The sequence below is a fragment of the Leuciscus leuciscus genome, assembly GCF_965113295.1.
Source record: "Leuciscus leuciscus genome assembly, chromosome: 20".
NCBI classification, from domain to species: domain Eukaryota; kingdom Metazoa; phylum Chordata; class Actinopteri; order Cypriniformes; family Leuciscidae; genus Leuciscus; species Leuciscus leuciscus.
In genome coordinates this window covers 26856687-26882845 of record NC_138744.1, presented here as the reverse complement: position 1 = coordinate 26882845, position 26159 = coordinate 26856687, and the positions used below count along the sequence as shown (strand labels likewise).

The following is a 26159-nucleotide window of genomic DNA, read 5'->3' as shown; positions in this document are numbered from 1 at the left end:
TTTTTTTGGTTTTAGTGTGTTACTAATTCAGATGGTGTAGATCACAGTCTTTATGTTATGTAACGATAAATCACTTGAAGAACCCCAGAGGCCATCTTAATGTAAAAGTTAAGATGCATCAGTTTATATTTGGGCATATCTTTTAACAGCACTTTTAAGTGGTCAGGGTGTATGAGTGTGTAAAACCACATGCTAACACTATTGCTCAGCTTTTCTGACTACCTGTGCAATGCTGAGTATGTTTTTTACTGGACATTTATCGGCATAGGAATTTTTTTTTCGTCATTTGTTTTTCTTTTTTGACCTATTAAAACACTATGAAGTTTATATTGTAGTGCAGCACCACTGTTTTCACATAAAAAAGACAACATAGATGTGTTGTGATGTAATTTCCTCTAGACTGTAGACGAAACATGGTGGGAGCCAATCGGGTCATTGCCTTTGCAGTCAATATGAAACTAGTCCTGCAATCTGCAAAGCCCCTATACCCCAGTTTACCTAAACAGAGGAAGTGTCACAAACCAATACCATGAAAAAAAAAAAAAAAAAAAAAAAAAAACTATAATAGATCATGTTATTTTGACCGATCTCACATGATACGATCTTATCTGTCATCTCAACTTCCCTTCTTTGCTCGGAAGGTCAGAGGGCAACACCAATTATCACATTTGTGAGTATTCCTGGCAGCACATTTTTTATTTGACCTCTTTTTAAAATAATATGCACAAAAATACGCTGCGTGTTCATTTATATATGATATAATATGGTATAAATATACGTAGAGAGCCTTAACCCCCACTTTCATTGCAAACACCTGTTGTATCAGTTTGAAATGAAGAAAGGGTTATGGTTTCACACTTTTTTTTATGGTTGGTAAACCAGCATTTGGAAACATTCAGTGTCACAGAATAAGCCTAAATGTCACCGGTGGTTTGCACTACAGATCGGTGCTCATAATGCTCATAGGTATGTGAAATTTTCTGTTATGATAATAAATCATTCATACTTTATTCATTAAAGTCGTTGGATGACTTTGGTTTAAAAAAAAAAAAAATTATAATAAAATTGCTCTGCACAAACGCATGTTTTTATGTAGAATGTAAAATACTAATTCAAATATTAAATAATTATATATATATATTAAATAAAAAATAAATAAAAACTATTAAATACAAATTAGAAAATATCCTTATTTAATTAAACAAGAAATTAGACTATATCATCCATCATCATTAATACTATGTGGTTCAAATTAACAATAATCTATGCTTTGTATATTTTTGTCTGAAGAGGTGGACTTGCGTCTGCCAGTTGCTCACCGGGGGTTTTAAGGCATATTGTTTGTAAAGATGCTTGAACACACACATACTGTATATATATATATAAACACTTTAAAATAAAATGTTACCATGTATTGTATATTTAAGTGCAATAAATATTAAAGTGCTGTACAAATAAATGTAATTTAATAAATTGTGCAATTATCAAAGAAAGATGACAGAAAGTTAATCATGTTCTTTTTCATGTTCTTATTTTGATGATTATGAACATAAGTAGTACACTAATACTATTGTTTACAGTGAAGTGTAAAGTTGTATAACTAACAATTCATTTTTTTCATGGCATTTATTAAACTAGGATAATATTAATTTATGTACTATTTATACCATTTATACCACTATTTATACCATTGCTAAAAAGAAATGAACCAGCACTAAAATGTATTATTGTTATTTCATGTTAGCTTTATTATATAACCAATTTTACCATATAGAATCTAATTAAGTGTTACCCGGTAAAGTAGTTTACTACTTATTTATAATTAATTCTACTGTGACATAAGGCCTCATATCATCATCCAAGATTGTTCAAAATAATAATAAAAAATGTAGATGTTTTTTCCCATTTTGTCTACTAAAGCTAGTGCAGCAAAACACTGTTTGCTAATATTGTTGTACTAATGCCTTAAAGATGATCTATTTGCAGCATTATTATGCTAACTTCTGTTTCCTTGTTTGTCTAATATAGTAAGAACGCCTCTGGTTCTCTGATTATGAATTATACAGCTGCCTTACTGAGGTAAGACCAAACTTCATCTCCAAATGTAGTTCAGACAACATAAAAAGAACATTGAAATCAGTCTTGTATGTCAGTTTTTAAACCAATAGATCTATTTATGAAAAGCTGAATTTGTATCAATTGTACGAAACATACGATTGTTAGAAAAAAGTAGGCCCACCTCTAACAGACCCGTCACTGAAGCTCGTACAAAAATGTTTACAGTAAATGAGATTTTATACGAATTAGCCACCAATTCACCAAAATGTAAACTAGTTACGAATTGCCATGACATTGCATTGAGGCAGCACAGGATGGAAGCCATGACTGAGAGCAAATGCGTCATATATACTTTACCTGATGAGTGTTGTTCTGATGAAGTCGTCACATTTATTTATATAGCACTTTATGCAAATCAGATTGTTTCAAAGATTCCCAGTAATAAAAAAGAAAACAACAGTATTAATGTTGCAAAGTTCATTATTCAGCTCAGTTTAGTTCACATTTAGTTAAGTAATAGTGTGAATGAAATTTAATACAATTTGGATGTTTTTTTTTTTGTTTTTTCTTGCTTTGGATTGCTTTTTTTGTTCAGTGTTGATTCAGTTGATGATAGTACAGTAGGTTCATTGAAGATCCATTTGCACTGAATAAGTTTCTTTGCCTCTTCTCTTTGTCATGAACAGTACCTCTGCACAGCCACAGCCTCCATGGACAGGGATGGTAACCAACAGCACCCTTGATCTAAATGATCATGCATCGTCCAGGTGAGGTCATATAACATGAATTAGTCAGAATTCAAGGAGGATCTCTGCTTTGCTTATAGTATTTTTTTCCCTGTTCAAGTGTGGATGGGCGACGTACTGATGAGCCATATACTACTACACCATATGACTATTCTGAATTCTACGAAACAGATATTGATCCATCTATGTTTTCCTGCATTTATGGATCTCATGCAGCTATCTTCCTCCCTGTGTTATACTGCCTGTTTTTTGTGGTGGGATTTCTGGGTAACATACTGGTGGTCTGGGTGGTCTTGATGGGTGTGAAGCTGAGAAGCATGACTGACATCTGTCTCCTGAACCTGGCGATAGCTGACCTGCTGCTGGTCTCCTCTCTTCCCTTCCTGGCACACTCTGCCATAGACCAGTGGATCTTTGGAGATGTTATGTGCATTATGGTCCTCAGTGTCTACCACATTGGATTCTACAGTGGGATATTCTTTATTGTACTGATGAGTGTTGATCGATACTTAGCTGTAGTTCATGCTGTGTTTGCATTGAGAGTCAGAACAAGAAAATATGGGATTTTAGCCAGTTTGGTCATATGGATCATTGCTTTTTTTGCATCCTTTCCTGAGTTGACGTTCCTCAAAACCACAAAAAATTCTAGTCAAACTTATTGCACATATTATCCTACCAATGATCAAACTTCTAATCATACTTCAAAGATAAATGGTATCTTTAAAATGAATGTCATGGGTTTAATTCTCCCACTTATTGTGATTGGATTTTGTTACTCATTGATTCTGAAGAGACTCCTGACAGTTCGCTCTTCCAGGAGGCAGGCCATGCGTCTTGTCATTGTGGTGATGGTGGTCTTCTTCTGCTGTTGGGCTCCATACAATGTTGCAGCTTTTGTGAAAGCTTTAGAGCTAAAAGAATGGATAACTCATTCCTGTGCCAACAGTAAGGCAATCCGTCTAAGTCTTCAGATCACAGAAGCTTTGGCTTACTCACACAGCTGCCTGAATCCAATGCTCTATGTGTTTGTGGGAGAGAAATTTAGGAAGCATCTTTTTAGACTCCTGTACAGGACACCCTTCAGTAGATTGCAATTCATGAAGATTTATATTATACAGGCCACAGGATCTGTTTATTCACAGACCACTAGTGTGGATGAGAGATCATCTGCAGTGTGAACGGAACATTAATTGGGGTAGGGAATACAGGCCAAAAAAACAAACATCTAATAAGGATTTACTTGGATGAGAAAAAATTTTCCCTTCCAGGTCATCTACTGACAGACGGTCACCATTCAGATTTTTTTTTTTTCATTTTTTTTTTTTTTCAATTGTACAGTATATAGAAGACTGCTCACATTAAAAGGATCATACAATTTCATACACAAGCCTCATAATGTTATTTGTGCATATTTTGTAAATGTTTTCTATTTTTTATCAAGAATTTTTAGTGGTTTTTTGTTTTATAACCTTTCTATTTTACATGTATACATGCATACATTTTACTGTTACTGTTTTTTGTTTACTAATACTATAATTAGATGAACTATATTTTGTAAGAATTTACCTTCAATAAAGATGTACTGTATGTATAAGTGTGTGAATCTGATTGCAGAGTGATAATTTTACACTGGTGAGAACAGGAACAAGGTCAGTTAGTAACAGTTTCCAAGAAGGTCCCATTAGTTAACGTCAATAATGCATTACATAACATTAACAACAAGCAATGCATTTGTTAAAGTATAAGTGTGTGAATCTCCGAGGTCATAGCACGGAGACAGCACTTATTAAAGTCACAAATGATTTGTTAATGGCTGCAGATTCAGGGCTTTTATCAATACTCATTCTTCTCGATTTAACTGCAGCTTTCAACACTATCTCACATAGCATTTTATTGGAGAGGTTGATTTCTATTGGGATCACTGGTATAACCCATGATTGGTTTAAATCATATTTATCTGGTCGGACTCAGTTCGTTCAGATAAAAAAAATGTAATCGCGGAAATCTCAGATAACCAGTGGTGTACCTCAAGGCTCAGTCTTGGGCCCTCTTCTGTTTATTGTGTATGTACTGCCTCTAGGACAGATTTTCCGTAAATGTAATATAAATTTTCACTGCTACGCAGATGACACCCAGCTCTATATATCTTCAAAGCCTAGTTCAGTATTGCTGCCTCCCTCTCTTTTGCCTTATCTTTCTAAAATTAAATCATGGTTTACATGCAATTTTCTCAAAGTTAATAGTGCGAAGACGGAAATTTTATTAGTAGGTACTAAATCAAAACTGCGTCATTGTGGAAGTTTTACACTTACTATCGACAACTCTGTTATCTTTCCTTCTTCTCATGTCAAGAGTCTGGGTGTCATCCTTGACAGTACTCTGTCTTTCGAGGCACAAGTAAATAATATTACACGGCCCGCATATTACTATTTGTGAAATATTAATCGTCTTCTACCATCTCTCTCTGTTAATGGTACTGCTGTCCTCGTGCATGCATTTGTTACCTCTCGAATTGACTACTGTAACTCTCTGCTCAGTGGTGTTTCACAGAAACGTATTCATAAACTTCAGATGGTTCAGAATTCAGCAGCTCGGATCATTACACGAACACCGTTGAATGAGCATACATGTATTACTCCAGTTTTAGGGCACCTTCATTGGTTTCCAATCAGATATGGTATTCAGTTCAAGATTTTACTTTTTACTTATAAGGTTCTTCATAATCTAGCACCTTCATCATATCTGAGTGAACTTCTTCATGTGTATGTACCTACCCAATCCCTCAGGTCTTCTGCTTCTGTGACTCTTGTTGCACCATCTGTGCGTTTAACTACCATGGGAAGCAGAGCCTTTAGTTGTATTGCTCCGATGATTTGGAATAGTTTACCTCAATATATACGTAATAGTCTTAGTCTTTCAATTTTTAAATCACGTATTAAAACTCATTTTTTTTAGATTTGCCTATCCTGATTGATTTTAGTATTATTGGGTATTGATTTTTTGTATTATTGTTTATTGTATTGTCTAAAAAAATCACTATACTTAACTGGAATCTGTTGAACTTAAATGGAAGTTATGTGGAATTTGAAAATATTTTACTTTTTGAATAAATGTGGTTTAATTAAGATCTAAAATTAAGCAACTGATCCATCTATTTATGTTCACGAGAAAGAAAAGTAAAATAATCTGTTCTGTAAATGTATTTGCTAGAGTAAATTTCAAAACAATTGCTTTGGGACATTTAGACATTTATGTTCAAAGTGGAATCTGTACTTGGGCTACCAATTGGTCACGAGAAAGAACATGTAAGCTTTGTGATGAGTTATTAAAAATAATGTGATGAGTGATAGTGATGCAATGGCCAAAATAACTGCACTCAATGTACTTGCACTCTTCACAAAACAGATAAATTGTGTCATCTATGGTAAAATACGTCTAGAGCTGGGTCGTATGAAACTGGGTCATAGGCTTAACCACAGACCCCAGCCCCTACTCCTCCACAAACGCATGATTCAAGTTGTGCTCAGCTATGATGAGCAGATTTAACGTATAGACTTCACAGATTGTCATCACAGCGGTCATTATGATTCAGTCTAATATCCCCAGTGCGACCCTTCTAATGAAATTATGTGCAGCATTCTCATATCTGACCAGTTCGAGTGATTAGGCCTTCACTAGCCAGTCAAAACATCATGTGATAGATATCACTCCTTCCCAGTACATTCATAATAACACACTGATACCTTCTGAGGGACTATCCCCACTACCATAATGAAACCCAAACTTACTGTTTTTGCTCTTTGCAAGTTTGGAAAGTTTGCTCACAAGAGTTAAGGACACTACAGGTAAAAGTGAACACACAAGTAGTACTCAAACACAACAGCTATGACATTTACATTGGAAATTACAAGTTTCTATGAGAGATTTAGAAACTCCTGAGCTGATGTAGCCTTCATGAATACTTGCACCTCTATCATTTTTTAAGACAAAATCTGTTGAGGTTCATCTAATACAACCCATTATTAGTTAGATATCTATTTGTGATGTATGAATGTGATGAAAACGGGGACAGTTGTATCTTTAAAGGTTATTTAGGGTGTGGCTAGACCTTTAAACTCCACTCATTACATCAAAAGAGGGGGAGCTGGCTGTCAAGCTCCACCCATTGGCTCTGCTGTGAGCATCCTCTCATTAAGGGACTTGAAGACCAAATCTCTTCAAACGACGTGGAGCAAAAAGATCCATGATTTGTCTGAAGGATGAATTTTTACTGTTTTCATAGAGAAATATCTATCAATTTCAGTATAGTATTATAAAAGACATTGTTGTTTTTTTCATTGGTACAGGTTGTCTTATTCACTTCCTGTCATGGATGACAGACTTTACTTTATCTAGGCAGATATCAAGGACTCTGAGATGGTTGACTTATCCAAGGACAACAAGTCCAATGTCTGGGTACATAGTACGAAGCAAGTCAAATGAGGCAATTATAGATGTTCAATGATTTCATATTGATGTGGTAACTGTGGCGGTGAATACACCACACACACACAGCAACAGCACATACAGTATATGCAGTGTAAGTCTAAAAGATCTCACCTTCACCCACAGACATTCTAGATGGTCTGGAACAGGTTAAAGGATATGATGGAACTTTGTCTCGGATGTACAGTACAACACCTCCGCCACAACAAGTTGTTCAACCTCCACCACAAGAAGTTGTTCGGCATTTGGAAAACAAAGTGTTTCCATTCATCCCATGTGTTCTTTGTCTCTTTTCCCGCCACTCATCTGTTGTCATGGACAATAACCATTAGTCTCAGCTGCTCATCATTTAGGTCATCACCCCGACAGCAACATAGTGTCGGCCCAGATCCGGCCCACATCTGGTACACGTGGATTCCACACGGCCCAGATGTGGGCCGAATCTGGGCCGACACCATGTTGCTGTTCCTTCTTGCTCACGCTTCAGTGGACAGTTGTTATTTGTGTTAGTGCACGCTGTTACCCATATGGAAAAGGTTTGCTAAAAACACATGTGATTCTTATATGTTCCAACAGAATATTGTAAGGGACATATATGCTGCAAAAACCACATATAAATTGCATAATATTAATGTATTTTTATGTCATATATGTCCTATACAACTAAAGCCATATAGATTTTCATGAAGTAAAAACATAGGAAAATAATGCTAATTTAATATGAATGTCCAGCATGGACGTATATAAAACACAGTGCAGTTTACCAATCAGTATAAGGCTGTACTTCACTCATGCTTGTTCTTATCTTGTCCTAAGTCAAGCCCTATGCTGTAGTCAGTCATGGTTATATACTGTATAATCAGCCTTAGATTAAACACAACATTTAAACTACACACACAAGCACATATTTTAATTACAAAATTATTTGTTAGAGTGTGTTCTACAAGATACAGTTGCATATTTCACATATCAATAGTTTTCATTTTAAATCCTGCATCACCAGATTTATTTTTCTTTTGTGACAATTTCTCTAAACTTTATCACAGTACTATTATAGTACACAACAGTTCTATTCTTAACCTACAAACATAAAACTTTCCTAAATGTCCAAGTGATTCTTATGCTTATCACTCTAAAAAATAATTCAGTGGCTTAGTAAATATCACAGTAATATTAACTTAAAGGTCCCATGACATGAAATTTTCACTTTCTGAGGTTTTTTAACATTAATATGAGTTCCCCTAGCCTGTATATGGTCCCCAAGTTTCTAAAAATGTCAATCGGTGTAAATCGAGCTTTTGATATCTTTCTCTGCCTTTGAGAAAATGGAGGCTCATACGCGCTGATCTTGAATCTCCTTCTTATGACGTCATAAGGAGGAAATGTTACCTCCCCTGTCTCTGCTTTGCCCGCCCAGAGAATATTTTCCGCCCATGAGAAAATGCGCTAGGAAGTAGGAACGCGCGCGATTTTAGTTTGTCCACGAGAGATATCATGGCTTTTGAGCGAGCGAAGCATAACAATTGCTCAATAATTGGATGTACAAATGAACACCGAAGGGTCAATACAGAGCTGGGCTTGCTGAACGTCTGAAACTAAAGTCTGGATCACTCTCTTTGGCTCAGCTAACGTTACACACCTCGGACAAGTAAGTCAACTAATGATATATAAGTGTTGCTTTACTGTTTATGGTTACCTAGATTTTACACGTAGAATGTGGCTGTAACATTAGCTATGCAGATATGCAGTTTATGTGTGTGAATACACACACTGTAACGCGAGTGTTGTACACGTCTTTGTTATTTGGATAACCGTTTTCCTGTTGGTTATATGGCGCGCGCGATATCCGCATTTCAAGATCGCAGAGCTTGATGTAATTGTAATAAGATAAATACAGACGTTACAGATCTCTCATGAAAAGGCAACAGTAGGTTCGCGTTAGCTACATGATGATAACTGTAAACCATCCGAATAAAGTACCGTATCCAGACATAATATTTTAAACTAACCATTCGGAAACGTCCTGCTGGAGCCGCTGAGTTGCAACTTCTTCATCTGGATCAGATTCTGGGTCAAACTGAAATGCTTGAAAGACTGCGTGTCTTCGTGCCATTGCTATATCCAACGTAAACATGCACGCCACGTTACCCGTTGCGCAAGATGGTCAAGGCCACACCCACCCTCCACCTTGCGCCGCCTTTCTCCTCCTCATTAGTATTTAAAGCTACAGACACCGAAACGGCCTGTCTGAAGGAAGCTCATTCTGGGACTGGCTTGTAGTGGCTATAATGCTGATTTCACGCAGCCGCCATTTTGAAATCGAAAGTAAGGCTCCGGTGGGAAGAACCCCGGAAGTAAAGATAAACAACAATGCCTTGGATTACCAACCTAAAGCTGCTGTCGCGATTTATACTATTGGATGTTACTATTCAATATAGGATATGTATATAGTTCATTCCTGCTTCTTTTTTTACATTCTGAATTATATATAAAAAAATTATTTTATTTATAAATGAATTTCACTGTATATAGTCTAAAGTATGAAAGAAATGTATGTACATTTTTAGAATTGACACACCATCATTAAACACAACAATACGTCATCGCATTCACGACTCTCCTGTGATTAAAGGCGACACTTCCGGTTTTCTTCCCACCGGAGCCTCGCTTTCGATTTCAGAATAACGGCTGCGTGAAATCAGCGTATTCTGCACCGAGGCTGAATTTTTGGAATGAGATTTCAGATACAGTACTAGGGACCACTAAGGCCTATATTAAAGCCTACAAAAAGTAGCATGTCATGGGACCTTTAATAAAATCTCTGAATATCATTTACTGAATATCAAACTTGATAGTTTGAGTTGAACATACCGAAATAATTGACTAAAACTCCAATTAATTTTGTCTGAAATTTACAGTTGTATTTACGTTTGACGTTTTTCACTAAAATAATTTAGTATTTGACTAACCAATTATTTATTTAAAATACACTTAGCTAATATATTTGTGAAATTTCCATCACAATATTTGAGAATGGATCATTAAAATGATCTGTTTCAAGAACCACAGATATTACTTAAATAAAATAAATATTATTAATATTTAACACGCATAAGAAATTGATTAAGTTTACTCAGTTAAAACAATGCACCCCTCCCCCACCACACTCTGACGTGACGACAACTCAACGGTTGAGTGACGCTGTTTGAACTCTGTCACTCTCCCCAGTCTCCAGAACAGTACTCCTCATCTCTTCTCAGCGGCGCAGAATTGGTGCATTTGCTCTGTGAAATTCAGGTGTGTGTATGTTTTATTTTATCTGTATAATCATTAACCCTTTCACGCATAGTGGTCACTACAGTGCCCATACAGAAATGCAATATATTCACATATATGTGAAACACTGTTAAATATATTGAAATATATTTTGAAAATATATTTTCAACATGCATAAAAATTCAAGCATAACAGTTGATCTACATGTTGCATGTATAAATATGTGTACATATATGTGACAATATATTTCATGCCTCATGTCATATGAAAATACATGAGGCATGAATAGTGTCACATTGTCACAGATGGGGTTGGGTTTTGTTTCAGGTCATTGTCATGTTTCAGTTTCTTGTCATGTGCTTCCCTGGTTTGTCATGTCTTCTGAACCTGCCATGTACTCCCCTGTTCATGTGTCTTGTTCTCATTGGTTCATTGTTTTGTTCACAGGTGTCCCTTGTCTTGTCATTAGCTTGTGTATATTTAAGCCCTCATGTTTGCCTTGTTACTTGTCATGTTTGCCTTGTACTGCTGTTGGTGAGGTTATGGTCTTTGTTTTATTCTATGTCATGTCAAGCCTTTGTTTTTAGTTTATTAATTAAACTGCACTTAAGTTTTGCAACTTGCCTCCAGTGATCCTTAAACGCATATGTATATTTTTAATCAAGCGAGTTACTTTTTTGCTATTCATCTTTTTGTTCCTACACCATTTACCAATTATGCATTATATTAAGCTATATTATATTATATATTATATTGAAGACATTCAAACATGGGAATATATTGTGATATTTATTGTCAATATATATGCTTTTCTCATTCTATTTACAGTGAACACTTGAGATGCATTACAATTCACTCAATCCACTCAATATCACAATCAAGTTTCAGAAAAAACATTTTATCTTATATTCTGATTTTATTTACTGCATCAGTACTGGCCTAATGACCTTATAATCAGATTGGGTATTGACCCCCTGTATCTATAAGTAAAAGCTTATGTCAATGAGAGTATAACAAGTCCTCCATGTGGTAATCTCAATCTTAAAAAAACATTCTTATTTTAGTGATCACTGCATGAAAAGTGGGATTTTCGACAGTTACCGGCGCTGTAGATTGTCGTGGAAGTTAAGGTTTACGACTGCAAACGGCAATTTACAGGCAACACTGCAAACTGTCGGAAATTGTCGGAAATTGACGTGGGACTTGCTTGCCCCGTGACCCCCCTCCCTCTAATGCTTTAACATGTAAATGAGACTGCTGTGAGCTTTACAAATGCAAATGAGGGTAGCAGGGGGAGTTTTATCCCAGGTGACTAAAAGGTATTAACTTAATTTTAAAAAAAATACAGTACAATACAATATTTATTTATAACGCACAATTAAAAACAGCCAAGGCTGACCAAAGTGCTGTACAGGGCAATAGATAAAATGCAGGGCAGAAACAGGACAAAAAAAAAAAAAAAAAAAAAAAGTTTTCAAGGATGTTTTGAAGATGGAAATTGAGGGAGCTAGTCTGATATAGAGGGGTAGACTGTTCCAAAGTTTTGGGCCTGCAGTCGCAAAAGTGCAGTCGCCTCGTTTTTTAAGTCTGGATCTGGGCACGATAAGAAGACAGTGATCACTGGATCTCAAAGTACGAGATGGAGTGTACGGGCAGAGGAGATTGGTCAGATTTTGGGGGGCCGGTTTGTTAAGAGCTTTATACACAAATAGTAAAATTTTAAAATCAATCCTGAATGTGACAGGTAGCCAGTGGAGTTTGAATAGCGCTACCACTTTTGGAGCAATGCACAACATGTTGCAGAAATTTCCACTGCCCTTTTTGTGATAGCAGTATTATTAAACAGACAAAATGGGACAAATTGAATAACCACATTAAAATCCACTTTAAAAGGCTGTTTTTCATGAAGGAACATCTGGACTTACAGTGTACAGTGGCAATATATATATTATTTTACATTTATCCATTTGTCAGACGCTTTTATCCAAAGATAGATGGTTTTCTGCATGATTTAGACAAAATATTAAATTATCTTCATTAATGTCTAAAGGTTACACAAACAATCCACACTGAAACTTAAGCTAACAAAACACAAACAATTATATATTCCTGTATTTTCTGTATTGTTTCTCACAGTAAACTGCCATGCAGGCTAGAATTGCGAAACATTATTGGATAAATCTTATAATTTACATTTCTCTGGGCCAATCGGAATCTTAGCACTTTTTCTCTTGGCCAATGGCCAATCGGAATCTTAGCACTTGCGTCATAATCTTGAAGCACACACACACAGCGTCAACAACAGCTGAGCTCGCCATTTTCCTGGCTACCGTGCGAGTCTAATGGTAACTCACGCATGAATTTTCCTGCATTGAACTTGTTTTAGCGCCCGCCAAAGTCTTATTTGATCGGTGAGTAATGTAGATGAACGGCTGCGTTTGTGACAGGGCGCATGTTTTAACTAAAAGAACGACCAGAGAGAGAGAGAGCCGGTCGCGCGCGCGCACTCTCTGTGTAAACAACTTCTCGTTAGCTTTTGGCGCTTTTTTTTTTTTTTTTTTTTTTTTAAGTTAGCTTGCTGCTCATGGTTCATGTTCAGTTTCCATGTTATTTTAGCTGTACACGAGAGAATATGTCAATTTGGGATACTAAACTGCACGTAAACCGATAGCAGCATGGCATAGAGTTCTGAGTCTGACTGGCTAACTTAGCTCTTTGCTAACTAAGTTAGCTTGTCCATATAGCAGCTTGCTACGGGGTTCACAGATGATGCAAGGTGGGTTTAAAGGTGAATTGTCTAATTTATAAATGTGCGTCGTGAATGTGACACCTAACGTAACAACGTTACCAGGCAGAGGAGAAGGACGATGAGGTGATTAGATCTAACGTTAACTTAACGTTACGAGGAAGCACACTAAAAAAAATCGGAGGGTTCTGTTAGAAATGGTATTCTCATTTTCAGATATTTTATACATTTGAAATATAAAATCGGTTGATACAAATTGGGCCTGAAATTTTATACAAATGATTGATTTTATTTTGCAGTATTATTGGATTTGGATGAGAATATCAGGGGTAATCGTTTTCTCTTAATTTATAATTGCAGTTTAAAAATTAAATTCTTTAACTTTATATATTTTATTTTGCATTACCTCTGTATAAGCGTCAAGATATAACGTTACCCCGTTCAATAATGTACGAAGGAAGCTGCAGCCCATTGAGGACACCAGCATGTTGCACAAAACTGGTGAGTACTGATGACAACTTAAACATAATATTGTGTTGTGTACAACATAAGTCACAGGCTTATTCATGTGTTTTATCTAATAAAGATTGTGCCATGTCTAGCCAAGTGGAGCGTCCTGGCAGTGAAATGTCCACTCCTGGTAAGTACTTTTCCCCCTGCACAAAACATTGCTCTGCACAAAGTCACACTCCATTCAAGACAAGTAGTTTTTTACTGCTTGTGAATAATCTATTTTAAATATATACAGTGCTGGTCAGAGTTATTTAAGCCGCTTAATTAAGAGTGAGAACCTACTCATCTTGAATGGACCAAAAAAAGCGAATGTTTTAGTTTCATCTTTCCATAGAACGTTTGAAAAGTAACTGAAACTACTGGACCTTCAAACGGGCAGCGTTCTATGGTCAGAGTCTGGTCGTCCCTCTGCCCGTTTGAAGTTCCAGTAGTGTCAGTTACTTTTCAAACGTTCTATGGAAAGATGAAACTAAAACATTCGCTTTTTTTGGTCCATTCAAGATGAGTAGGTTCTTCTCACTCTTAATTAAGCGTAGTAATGACTCCAGTATTTCATTATTAATTTAGTATAGGCAACATGACCGTACTTACTGGCTGACTCATGTGTTTCAGACTCTAAGTCAAACTTTGAATGTCTTGTGGAAGCCTTCTCTGACCCGGAGAAATGTGCAGCCAGATTTCAGCGCAAGGAAATTTCCAGTGAGTATTCACTTTATCTGTTGCCCCAACCTTTATTTCTTTTTTCAGTGGAAAATAAATTTAGTTTTGAGGAATAACATTTCAGTATTTTTCTACAGAGATTGGACTTTAATGGCAACCAACAATCCCAATGTTCAAAGAAGGTTCAAATGTCTGTAATGCCAGCAGACTAGCACAAGACAAACAATTGTTTAAAAAATACATAAATTTGTATATATAATTTTAGAAAATGACAGATGGTTTTGCTAGATAAGAACCTGATTTCTCGACTGGGATTGTGTAGAGACTCTGAAGCTGCATTGAGACGGACATTTGAACCGTCTTGGAACATTGAGATCTTTGGTTGCCAATAAAGTATATGCCATTAAAAATATGGAAATGTTTTCCTTAAACTTAATTTCTTTTCCACTGAGGAAAGACAGACATGGATATCTTGTCACTCAGTGTGAGTAAATTATCAGGAAATTTTCATTTTGAGGTGAACTAATCCTTTAAGGCTGATTTATACTTTTGCGTCAGACCGTAGCCCGAGCCTCTACGCTATAGGCTACACTGTTTCATTTATACTTCTGCATTGTTGTCCCTGTTGACGCACAATTACACATGCAGAAAGAAGCCTGTGAAACCCGAGGGAGGCGTTCTAGACCAATCACAGCGCTTCCGTCCACGTAAAATTGACGCATTGTTACATTTTGGGAGAGGTGCACGTCAGGGTGTGCTAAAGGGTACGCTATGTACACAGACTACTCTGTAGCTACAGCGGGAGGTCGACGCATAACTATAAATTGGTCTTTACTTACTGCTTGAGAATCAAGTTTGGTAACAGTTTATTTTATTGGCTTAATTTTATTGGCTTAATCAAGTTCTAGACCAATCACAGCGCTTCCGTCCACGTAAAATTGACGCATTGTTACATTTTGGGAGAGGTGCACGTCAGGGTGTGCTAAAGGGTACGCTATGTACACAGACTACTCTGTAGCTACAGCGGGAGGTCGACGCATAACTATAAATTGGTCTTTACTTACTGCTTGAGAATCAAGTTTGGTAACAGTTTATTTTATTGGCTTAATGTTTCAGACAGTCTTGCTTAGAAGAGCAGTGTGTGGCAATTCTTACCTTTTTGTTTGATTTCAATAATTGTACATTTTTGAATATTCTTTGTTTTTTTCGCCCTTAAGATGCTAGCGCTCCTCTGAGCAAAGACCTGTTGACACCCAGTAAGTATTCATCTCATCGGTCACTTTTGTATTTTGTCAGGCCTTGTGAAATGTAAGAATATTCTGTTTTTCATGATTTCATCATAAAGCAAGAGGTCATGGGAGTGATGGCTATTATTTGTTTAATAATTGTAAATAATCCTGTAATTTACAGGAAGCAGTATGCCATCTTCACAACTCTGAGACAAATTGTGGGCGCTACGAACTGGATCAAGGTAAAAAAAAAAAAAAAAAAGAATCTTACATTCTTTTATTTTTTTTACTTTCATAAAAACTTACAAACATTTTAAAGGTAAGATTCAAAGAATATGCTTTCATTCTCTTTTATAAGAAAATAGATCCGTTATAGATACCGATCTTAATCATACATTTTGTTTCCATAGAGTAACCTCGCCTCATAACGAGGGCGTAACCTCACATTTACTCAGAGCTATGTCTGCAAGTCCAGATTTTCATGACGCTGATCATGACAATATTGTGTGTAAGTAACTTTTACTATTTTCTTCTTGTTTCATTTTACTGTGACTTGCGTTGTTTTTATTCATATCACTCTCATTTAATTGTTTTCCAGCTGCCTGTAAGACGTACTACGAGACAGTACGCAGGAGCTTCAGGTACAAACAACCAGATCTGGCATTGCAGGCCGAAGCTGTGAAGAGTTCAGCTCGGAGTCGAGCGAGAAGAAAGAGGGTATGATTTTTAGTCAATGTGACTATTTTTCACGTGCATTAATAGATGTTTTGTGTCCATACACAGTGAATCACAGTACTGATTGTCTGTATTGGTTGTTTTTACAGCTGCTAGAAGCGAGACGGTGTGCTAGGTGAGGATGACGTGGGCATTTGGAAGTGCGCCACCATAGATCTGATGTCCGATGAAGTTCAACCACCAGCCAGGAGCTCACAGAGCTCTGTGCTACGCTGCAGTCGAGATTAGAGGCGACTCCTAAATACAGGGTGACGCACCACAGACGTTTTCAAAGTGGATCGAATTCAGAGAGAACGCCGCTAGTCACCTACAGCTCCGAAGATGAAAACAGACACTGAGCTTCCAATTTGTTGTGTGTGCAGATGATCTATGCTTTGTACATAGGTGTATATTGTTTTGTGTTTGTGCTAATAAAGCTCTTTCTTTGAATAAACAGCATGTCCCTGGCAAATTTTCCTTTATAAATTAATGTCCTTGATGGTAATAATAGTGTAGTCCATAGGTTAACAATGACATGAATATACCACAGAATAGCATATTATGAATATAAAAAAATAATTGATATATCATAATTTATATAAATATTATAATTTTTTGAATTTATGAATATAAAAAAATAATTTATATATTATTATTTATATGAATATTATAATTTTTTGAATTTATAATGAGCGAGGGTGACCAATAGTAACAGATCTGCCAACCAATCACGAGTGATTTTTCTTGTTTAAACCACGTGGGTTCAACCAATAGTGAGTGAGGAAATTCAAGCCTTTCTCTGGCGGGAGCTGCTATTCATATGGTAATTAGAGCCATTCACACCTCCGGCGCGAGCGCTCTGCATACGTCATGGTTCGTTTCCGACAATATTCGGCACAGACGAACGCGACGTTCACAGGCTGTAAATTGTCGTTAACTGCCGAAAATTAGGGAGATTTACGGCCGTTTACGGGGTCGGAAATCCCAATTTTCATGCAGTGGATAATATTTACATTTGATCAAAAATGGAAAAAACAATGTTATAAAACTGTTAATGGTTATGTTGTATCTTCCTAGAAATGTCTTTCAATCCATTTATTTCTTTCTTTCTGCAGCAGCACTGCACTTCCTTTTGATGTTGGTCTATTATGTAGTCAGCTCATAGCGATTAAGAAACTTAAAAATGTAGTCCACTCTCAGTCCTGGTAGACACACAAATAAACTCTTCTGTTTGATCTTACTGGCAGGAATGGCTGTTAGATGGCCAGTAGTTTTATCAACAGCAACAAAATGGCATGGGTTGCTTAAGGATGAGAAAAAATTATGCTTTCGCTTCTGAAAATAGTGACCAATGGCATAGCACATGCCTCCGGTCCCCAAATCTGCAAAGATAAACCTTCTCACCAAGAAGGCATCATCATCATCATCATCATCTTTAAGGAAGACAATGTGAGAGTTTCTCTTCGTCTCCCTGGCATAACTCTCTGCATGTATTATTTGACCATCAACTACTACTCTGTCATAGTAGTTGACAATGTCTTTCTTTAAAGAGTGCACAAGACTGTGGAGTGCCAGATAGTCGTCATGTTCTAGCAATTTTCTTTGTGGTCTGCCAAGTGCAGAGACTCCTTCAAACTGTTCTACCATTTGAACTGTCTTCTTAGATGTAGTTAACATCTCAAATGTGTCTTTGACCTCAATGGGAGCATAACTCATCAAAGATTTGCCATAGACTGGAAGTGCCTTCTCTAACAAAAAGGTTTTGGAAATCTGTAAAGCAACACCCTGTGTGCTCTTTACCATCTCAAGCAATTCTCTGTTGTAGCTTTCAAAAACAAAAGCAGAGTGAGTCCAGAGTGGCCCCCAGTCTTTAACACTTTGGGCCAAATGCAGACACAGATGAATGTTGAATGTCATATTACAAACACCATAAAGTCCTTCTGCTTCCTGCACAAATGCATTAAGCAATTTGTCAGCCTCTGTGATCTCTTCTGAAGTGATAGATTCTAAGAGGAGCAAACCAACACCCTTCATAAGTTTTGCCCAGTGGACAAGGAACCTTTCAGGGAGTGTGCCCTTTAACACAGGTACACTGTAGAAGAACAACCACATGTACCACTCATGTGCTTTCCAAAAATGCCTTTCAGTCACAGATCGAGGGATTCTAGAAACACCACGGGGTGGTTGAATGCTGCAAAGTCTATCATCCACTTCTGAGACAGACCTTCCAACATACCATGGCTGTCCACTGTTCTCACTGCAGAACCACAGGTTAGTGTAGGCCCTGGCAACACCAAGAAGAACACAATGCATGTAGTCTGGAACACAGCCATGTATGATGTTAAAGCCTGGCAACAGTGAGAGTACTGAGGGCCCTTTAACACCCATTACAGGTGTGCACTTCTCCAGTGCACTTTCAGCAAAATTGATGGTTTGAGTGTAACTTCTTAAATCACACTTTGTTTCGAAAGGGTAAACCCTTGTATGGCCTTGTCCTTTTTCTACCATGACTCCTTTCTGTACACAAAATGAACATCCAAATTCCCCATTGAACTGTTTGAAATTTTGTAGAAGTGGCCTGGCAACAGAATCACTGACTAATACCAAAGGAAGAACTTTAGTTGTGTATGTCGCATGTCCAACTGACCATTTGAAGCCAGCCTGTTCCAAGTGAACACATTCTTTCACAAAAGGTTCAAGAAATGTGTTCATGTTTGGCTTTTCTCCACCAACCCACAGAGCAGCAAGCATCACATGCTTTGATCTCACTGCTGGGTCAAGTTCATTAATGGTATAGAGCAAGGGCCAACAGCTGCATTTAGATGAACGATACAGTGGTATGCCATCACAGCTAAATGTTAGTGAAAGGTGGTTCACACTGCCATGAGATTTACTGTTTTTTAAAGCTTCCTTGTACAGCTGTCCATCATAGATGTCACAGACAGAAGTCTTTGTAGGTGCAGGTGTTACGATGTGTGAACGAATTTCGTCATTTTGTAGTATATTTCTGAGTTGGCCTTCCAGGGGTAGTTCAATGAAAAAGTTTCCCTCTTTCATGTGTTTGTTCAAGTCGCATGTCTCCCCACAACTGTTACATTTAGCTAATTTCTCATCAGACTGCATAATAGCAGAGCACTGTTTACAAACTGGATGCAACTGAAAATGGTTTCTGACTTTACCAAAAGTTTTGTAGAAACAGTACTTTGATGTGGACACAACATGTTTTTCACTAACTGCATTGATTACCTTAAGCATGTCCTCAATGACTGCATCAGTTAGATTATGTTTTAACTTTAATGCCAACATTAATAGTTCATGCTGCTTTCTCCTTTGGTCACCATCATCTGGACCGTTATGTTGTAGACCAGTACATGTGGTCTGATCTACCACTCCTTGTTCAGCAGGATTCACCATCCTCAGTTTGTTGTCCTCCTCCATTTGTTCCCTGACTGACCCTTCTTCTGCAATGGAAATGGATTCATCTTCATAGTCCTGTTAGAGATGAACAATACATTACCATTATGGTCATAAGTAAAAAGAAAACGGTTGAAAGACTGAAACGGTTCTTTGATGTTTTGTTTGGTGAGCATGATTGTTCTTGTTTAATGTTGTGACGAAATGTCCCCACAATGATAGTAATACCAGAAATATTTTATCTTGTGAAGACATTTTTGGTCTTATAAATATGTTGTTGTTGTTGTTGTTGTTTTAATGTCAAAATGCTGAATGTTTTTTGTGAGGGTTGTGTTTAGAGTTAGAAGATAAGAAAAAATGACCAAAATCATTATGTCTATGGAACAAAAATCATTATGTCTATGGAAAGCCCCATATAAAAGACAGAAACCCACTGTGTGTGCACATGTGTCACAGCGTATGTGTGTGTGACACATGTTAATGTGAAAATGCAGCATAAGTGTACTCCCTCTAACCTGGTAAACATTGAGACCTCTACAGTCCGAACTGGAGGATTCTTGATGCGAAAATGATGTTACCTCCAAATCTGCAGAGAGACACCTGCTTTGCACCGTGGGTTTGCTGGTTAACCCCTTCTCAGTGTCTCCTATGGAGGCAACATGGTAAAAGCAAAATAACTTATACTTGATAAAGATGATGATGATTTTAGTTGAAATTATCATGCAAAGAAATGTATAGGTTATGTATCACACAAATTATCAGCTGCAATACCATATTATATATCCTTTTACACCATTATCCAAACAAAACTTAATACAAGATTGAAATGTTCATACCTATTGAACCGTTATGTTGTAGACCAGTACATGTGGTCTGATCTACCACTCCTTGTTCAGCAGGATTCACCATCCTCAGTTTGTTGTCCTCCTTCATTTGTTCCCTGACTGACCCTTCTTCTGCAATGGAAATGGATTCATCTTCATAGTCCTGTTAGAGATGAACAATACATTACCATTATATATGGTCATAAGTAAAAAGAAAACGGTTGAAAGACTGAAACGGTTCTTTGATGTTTTGTTTGGTGAGCATGATTGTTCTTGTTTAATGTTGTGACGAAATGTCCCCACAATGATAGTAATACCAGAAATATTTGATCTTGTGGAGACATTTTTGGTCTTATAAATATGTTGTTGTTGTTGTTTTAATGTCAAAATGCCGAATGTTTTTTGTGAGGGTTGTGTTTAGAGTTAGAAGATAAGAAAAAATGACCAAAATCATTATGTCTATGGAACAAAAATCATTATGTCTATGGAAAGCCCCATATAAAAGACAGAAACCCACTGTGTGTGCACATGTGTCACAGCGTATGTGTGTGTGACACATGTTAATGTGAAAATGCAGCATAAGTGTACTCCCTCTAACCTGGTAAACATTGAGACCTCTACAGTCCGAACTGGAGGATTCTTGATGCGTAAATGATGTTACCTCCAAATCTGCAGAGAGACACCTGCTTTGCACCGTGGGTTTGCTGGTTAACCCCTTCTCGGTGTCTCCTAGTCAACATATGGTAAAAGCAAAATAACTGATACTGAACTGATTTTAGTTGCAATTATTTACATTTATGTAAAGAAATGGATATATATGGTTAAATATCTCACCAGAAGGGGCTAAGTTGATTGAACTCCAGAGCCCTGCTAATGAGGAACAACCTTTTTAAAGCAACATTATTGTAACATTTGGGGGGAAAAAAAACAATAAGACTGAACAAAAAAACTTACATGAAAAACCAGTTGTTTCTTCTTCCACATGTGGACATTTTTCAGCTAATTTTACCCTAGGAAGTGAAAATTCTTGAATTCAGGCTTACTCATATCATATTCCCCCAACCAGCAAAATTTTCCTTTTCCATTCAAAAACAATTAGGACAGTATGTTAAACAGTCTTAAAGCAGTCATTACGAAATAATAAAAAAGAAAATGAAAAAGACAATTTAGAATTATTAAATTATATAAATACAATTATTAATTTATATAAAGAAAATATAATTGTTAATTTACAATTTTATATATTGGCCTATGTAGGCTATAGCCTATGTTTAAAGCCATGGAAAAGTCATGGACATTGATTGTATCAATAAATGTTGTGCATTCTTTGTTTTAAGTATAATACATTGAGTTTTATTAAACACATTTCAGTTTATTCATTCAGTAATATAATTTGTTATAAAAAACAACTCATTCACGTTGATCGTAGGTGAAAAGGCCAGTTAAGAGTTTTCATCCAGTCAAAAACAACAACAAAAAATCCCAAAACTTCATGTGACTTACCGTTTCCATCTACTCTCTGTGCGTTTAGGGACAACACACTTCTCATTCAAATACTTTTTATATTTTTGCATCTGGACTTTTTATTAATTGTTAATTTACATAATTTGCTCTTTACATTATATAGTAAGGCTGTCTGCACCTTGGCAGTAAGAGTCCTGTGATTGGTCAAACTGCCAGCTTTATTTCCATATATGGTTATTTACGTCTGACTTCCAACCGACGTTCAACTTTTCCCGCCGCTCGTCCCACTCGTCATCGTCAGTTCTCCTGAGGTTAACGTTAGTTCAACAGAAATCAAGAAGGTATGTTTGCTCTCGTCGAATGGTTGGATGGTATTGACACTGGAACATACAGTGTTGTGAAAACGGACTTTATTCGTGATTTTATTTGCGAAGACTACTTAGATCGTCTGGATGAGAGCGATGGCATCTATGTTGTGGAGTGGGCCGAGGGTAAAAAACCCAAAGGTGGCTGGCCGGTCTACACTGCCAAAATTATCAAAGTTGCTGGTAAGTTGCTGTTTTTAATTCATATAATCTTGTAAACAATTATGCCGATTTAAATGTTAATGTAAAATATTCCCATCTTTTTTTCTGACCACAAAAGGTGAATTAAAAAAATCCGCGTGCGTCTTGCGACAAGCTTTATTAAAAAGATGCAAAAAGTATCACATAATGGTCCTATGTGACACGTCTTGTTTATTCCAAGTATGATATGGATTTGTGAAAAACGAACCGAAATGTAATGTATTATTTAACGTACTAAACATCTTGACATAGGCCGTTGGTCTTGCTCTGCGTGCGTTTTGACACTTTAATATGCGCTCTAGTTCATCGACCATGAAAGAGTGTTTCAATGTACAATGTAAGGTGTTCTGACGATTTGTGCTACCTGCAACAGTACATTAGTTAGGAAATAATTAATAAGATTGTGTAGGGCTGGGTACCGAACTTCGATACTTTTATGGTATCGAAAAAAATACTCCAATTCTATGAGTATCGAAAAATTCTTTATCTTTCGGTGCCAAATTTCGGTTCCATCTGAGCGCGTAAGCGCAAACTTATCTGTCCTCTCTGCATATTGACAAAGAGCGGAGCTCCGACCCACACACACACGGAGAGGTGCGGACGGATTAAACTGTTTGCAGTTTTGCTGAAGTCACAGAGAGTCACGGTTGGTCTCAAGTGTGGTAACAGTTTTTTAAAACTTCACGCAGACAGCGTTTGCTGCGATATGATATTAATTTAATGGCGAGCAGAAAGCGGTCGCGGTGCTGTTGACGTTACACTTCCTCTTACTAAACAAGCAGCCACAATGGTGTTTTCTCTCCCCTGATGACTGACTGACAGGCAGTCATTTTATTAATGTTAGGCTATGTCTACATTAATCCGGATACATTTGAAAACGGCGTTTTCGTTTATAAACGCTCTCCGTCCACACTAGCGTTTTCAGGCGTTTTCGGACGTTTCAGTGTGGATGAGAAACTTTTGAGAAACGCCTGAAAACGCTTAATTCACCTTACTGCGCATGTGTTAATCCCCACCAAAGATCACTGATATGATTCAGATGGAAAAATAAATAATGAAGTTATCGCGCAATTCGTCTGACAGGATAATTTTATTTAGTAAAATATCTCACCATTCACTGATGCGGTCCAGGTCGCACGCAGTCACCGTATGTTTGGTCTAAAACGCAACTGCTCTCATGTATTGCCGCGTTTTCAAATGTATCCACTATGGAGTGCGTTTTCAAAAAAGCTTCATTTTCATTAATAAAAACGCCGTCTCCGTGTGGACGGAAGGCCAAAACGGAGAGAAAAATATACGTTTTGTGGACATGCTAAGTGAGTAGTTTTACCAGATTTTTTATTTTATTTTGATAACTGTTTTGATTCACAATTAAGGTGGAAAATAAAAGCTTTGTGTTTAATGTATTTTTGTTGATGTTGAAATTAATTTTAAAACATATGGTATCGAAAAAAGTATCGTTAGGAATCGGTATCGAAACTGAGGTATCGAAATTGGCACCGGATCGAAAAATTCTGAACGATGCCCAGCCCTAAGATTGTGTTGTTCATGTGGTTTGAGGCTTTTTGAGGTTTTTGTCCAAACCCTAACCCTACCCTTAAAACAAAGTGTTGGTAGCACAATCTGATAGGCAGCATTTTTTTGTCAAGACAATGGCATTAGAGCAACACCAGGGTGAGTAATTGATGACTTAAGTGTCATTTTTGGGTAAACTCCCTTAGAGCTAAAACCTAAAATGATATAGCATTACCATTAGGCCTATATAGTAACATTCTTTAAGGATTTGTAATACACAATTTATGTTATATAACTGTTGCAGAGAAGGCATCAACACTGGAGTCGTACCTGCAGGCAATGCAGGAGGATGAGGATGAGGATGAGGGAGAGGAGTGGAAGCACCCGTCCAAAAGATCTGCCAAGCCTAATCCTAAATACCAGGGCAATACTCCAACCAGCGCAGAATCACTACAGCCGGGGAGAAGTAAAATGGTATGTAACATTAGATTAAAGGAGAACTCCGGTCAATTTTAACATTGAGCTCATTTTTTTGTAAATTTGGAGTGCTGTCAGTACAGAGAACAACGACAAAAATCGGTGTTGCCTACACCGTGTTATCCTCTTTTTAAAATTTGCACCCTGTTGACTTAAATGGGGCAAGTTTTAAAGCTGCTTTTAGCCTCTTAACATCCTTGATGTGTCATTACAAGTGCACAGCCATTGTGAGTGATCCCTTCAGAGTGAACACGGTGAATCTGACTGCAGTAGATGTGAAAGATATGAATAAAAGTGATGTTAATTCAGCCAGCGCACATACCTGTATTTACATCCTGTTTTCGGTTGTCGAGTTCACGCGCGTGATCATAGGTAACTAAGCACGCGCGTGAACTCGACAATCGACTACTGTGGACTTCGACCGAAAACAGGATGTAAATACAGGTATGTGCGCTGGCTGAATTAACATCATTTTTTAATCTTTCACATCTACTGCAGTCAGATTCACCCGTGTTCACGCTGAAGGAATCACTCACATTGGCTGTGCACTTGTAATGACACATCAAGGATGTTAAGAGGCTAAAAGCAGGTTTAAAACTTGCCCCACTGAAGTCAACAGAGTGCAAATTTTAAAAAGAGGATAACACGGTGTAGGCAACACTGATTTTTGTCGTTGTTCTCTGTATTGACAGCACTCCAAATTTACAAAAAAATTAGCTCAATGTTTAATCGCCCAGCCCTAACAAATTCTTAAAGGAGAACTCCGGTCGTGGTAGTGGTATTAATCAATGGTACACCATTGTCGATAATGATATTTAAAACATTTTCGATATAGCGCTCGATATTTTCATTAAAATGTGCGCGCATCGCTCGTAGATCTTAGGGCCGTTCACATATCGCGTCTTTAGCGTGCTCAAGTTCGTTATTTCAAATGTAGCATATAATGGAAGAGACGCTGCAGGGTTCCAGACTGCGACCATTTTCTGAGAATGTGCGAGTTAAAATTTTATGTGGTCGCATTTGTGCGAGTGCACGGTCATGTAGCCTACTCAGTTAAATTCACGCATGAATTTTCCTACATTGAACTTGTTTTAGCGCCCGCCAAAGTGAATTTTTGTCCCACCAAAGTCTTATTTGATCGGTGAGTAATGTAGATGAACTGCTGCGCTTGTGACAGGGCGCATGTTTAACTGAAAGAACGAGCAGAGAGAGAGACACGGTCGCGTGAGCACTCTCTCTATTCGAAGCCAGGTGAAAGACTTCACCGTCTCCAAACTAAGCGCTGTCTTGCTCTCTCTCCGTCGCACATATTAATCAAAATAAATCGACACGGTGGTAAAAGGTCGGAAGTTTCATGTGGAGCATTCAGAGATTTTTTTTCCCCTGAATTACCGCTGGGTGTGAATTGTGCTAAATAAGTTACATTATCTTCTCTGAAAAGCGTTCCGGACATTCAGCTGACATAAAACAAC

At 37.2% G+C, this 26159-nt stretch overlaps 2 protein-coding genes across 2 annotated transcripts; one reads left to right on the top strand and one right to left on the bottom strand.

The window, feature by feature from the left end:
* Positions 1 to 498: 498 nt before the first annotated feature.
* Positions 499 to 4407, top strand: LOC309483169 (C-C chemokine receptor type 5-like). The gene is made up of 4 exons (XM_082148837.1): positions 499 to 670; positions 2029 to 2079; positions 2745 to 2825; positions 2905 to 4407. The coding sequence occupies exons 1-4, from the start codon at positions 594 to 596 to the stop codon at positions 3980 to 3982; spliced, it is 1287 nt and encodes a 428-aa protein (XP_082004963.1). The 5' UTR covers positions 499 to 593; the 3' UTR covers positions 3983 to 4407.
* Positions 4408 to 17623: 13216 nt separating this feature from the next.
* On the bottom strand, positions 17624 to 25043 carry LOC309483129 (uncharacterized protein; the record flags this gene model as incomplete). Its single annotated transcript, XM_082148776.1, has 8 exons — positions 24541 to 25043; positions 21620 to 21675; positions 21500 to 21535; positions 21264 to 21394; positions 20678 to 20828; positions 20357 to 20487; positions 17832 to 19919; positions 17624 to 17629 (listed from the first exon to the last, which is right to left on the bottom strand). Exons 1-8 carry the CDS (start codon positions 24693 to 24695, stop codon positions 17624 to 17626), a joined length of 2754 nt encoding a protein of 917 aa, XP_082004902.1. The 5' UTR covers positions 24696 to 25043.
* Between the last annotated feature and the right edge of the window lie 1116 nt (positions 25044 to 26159).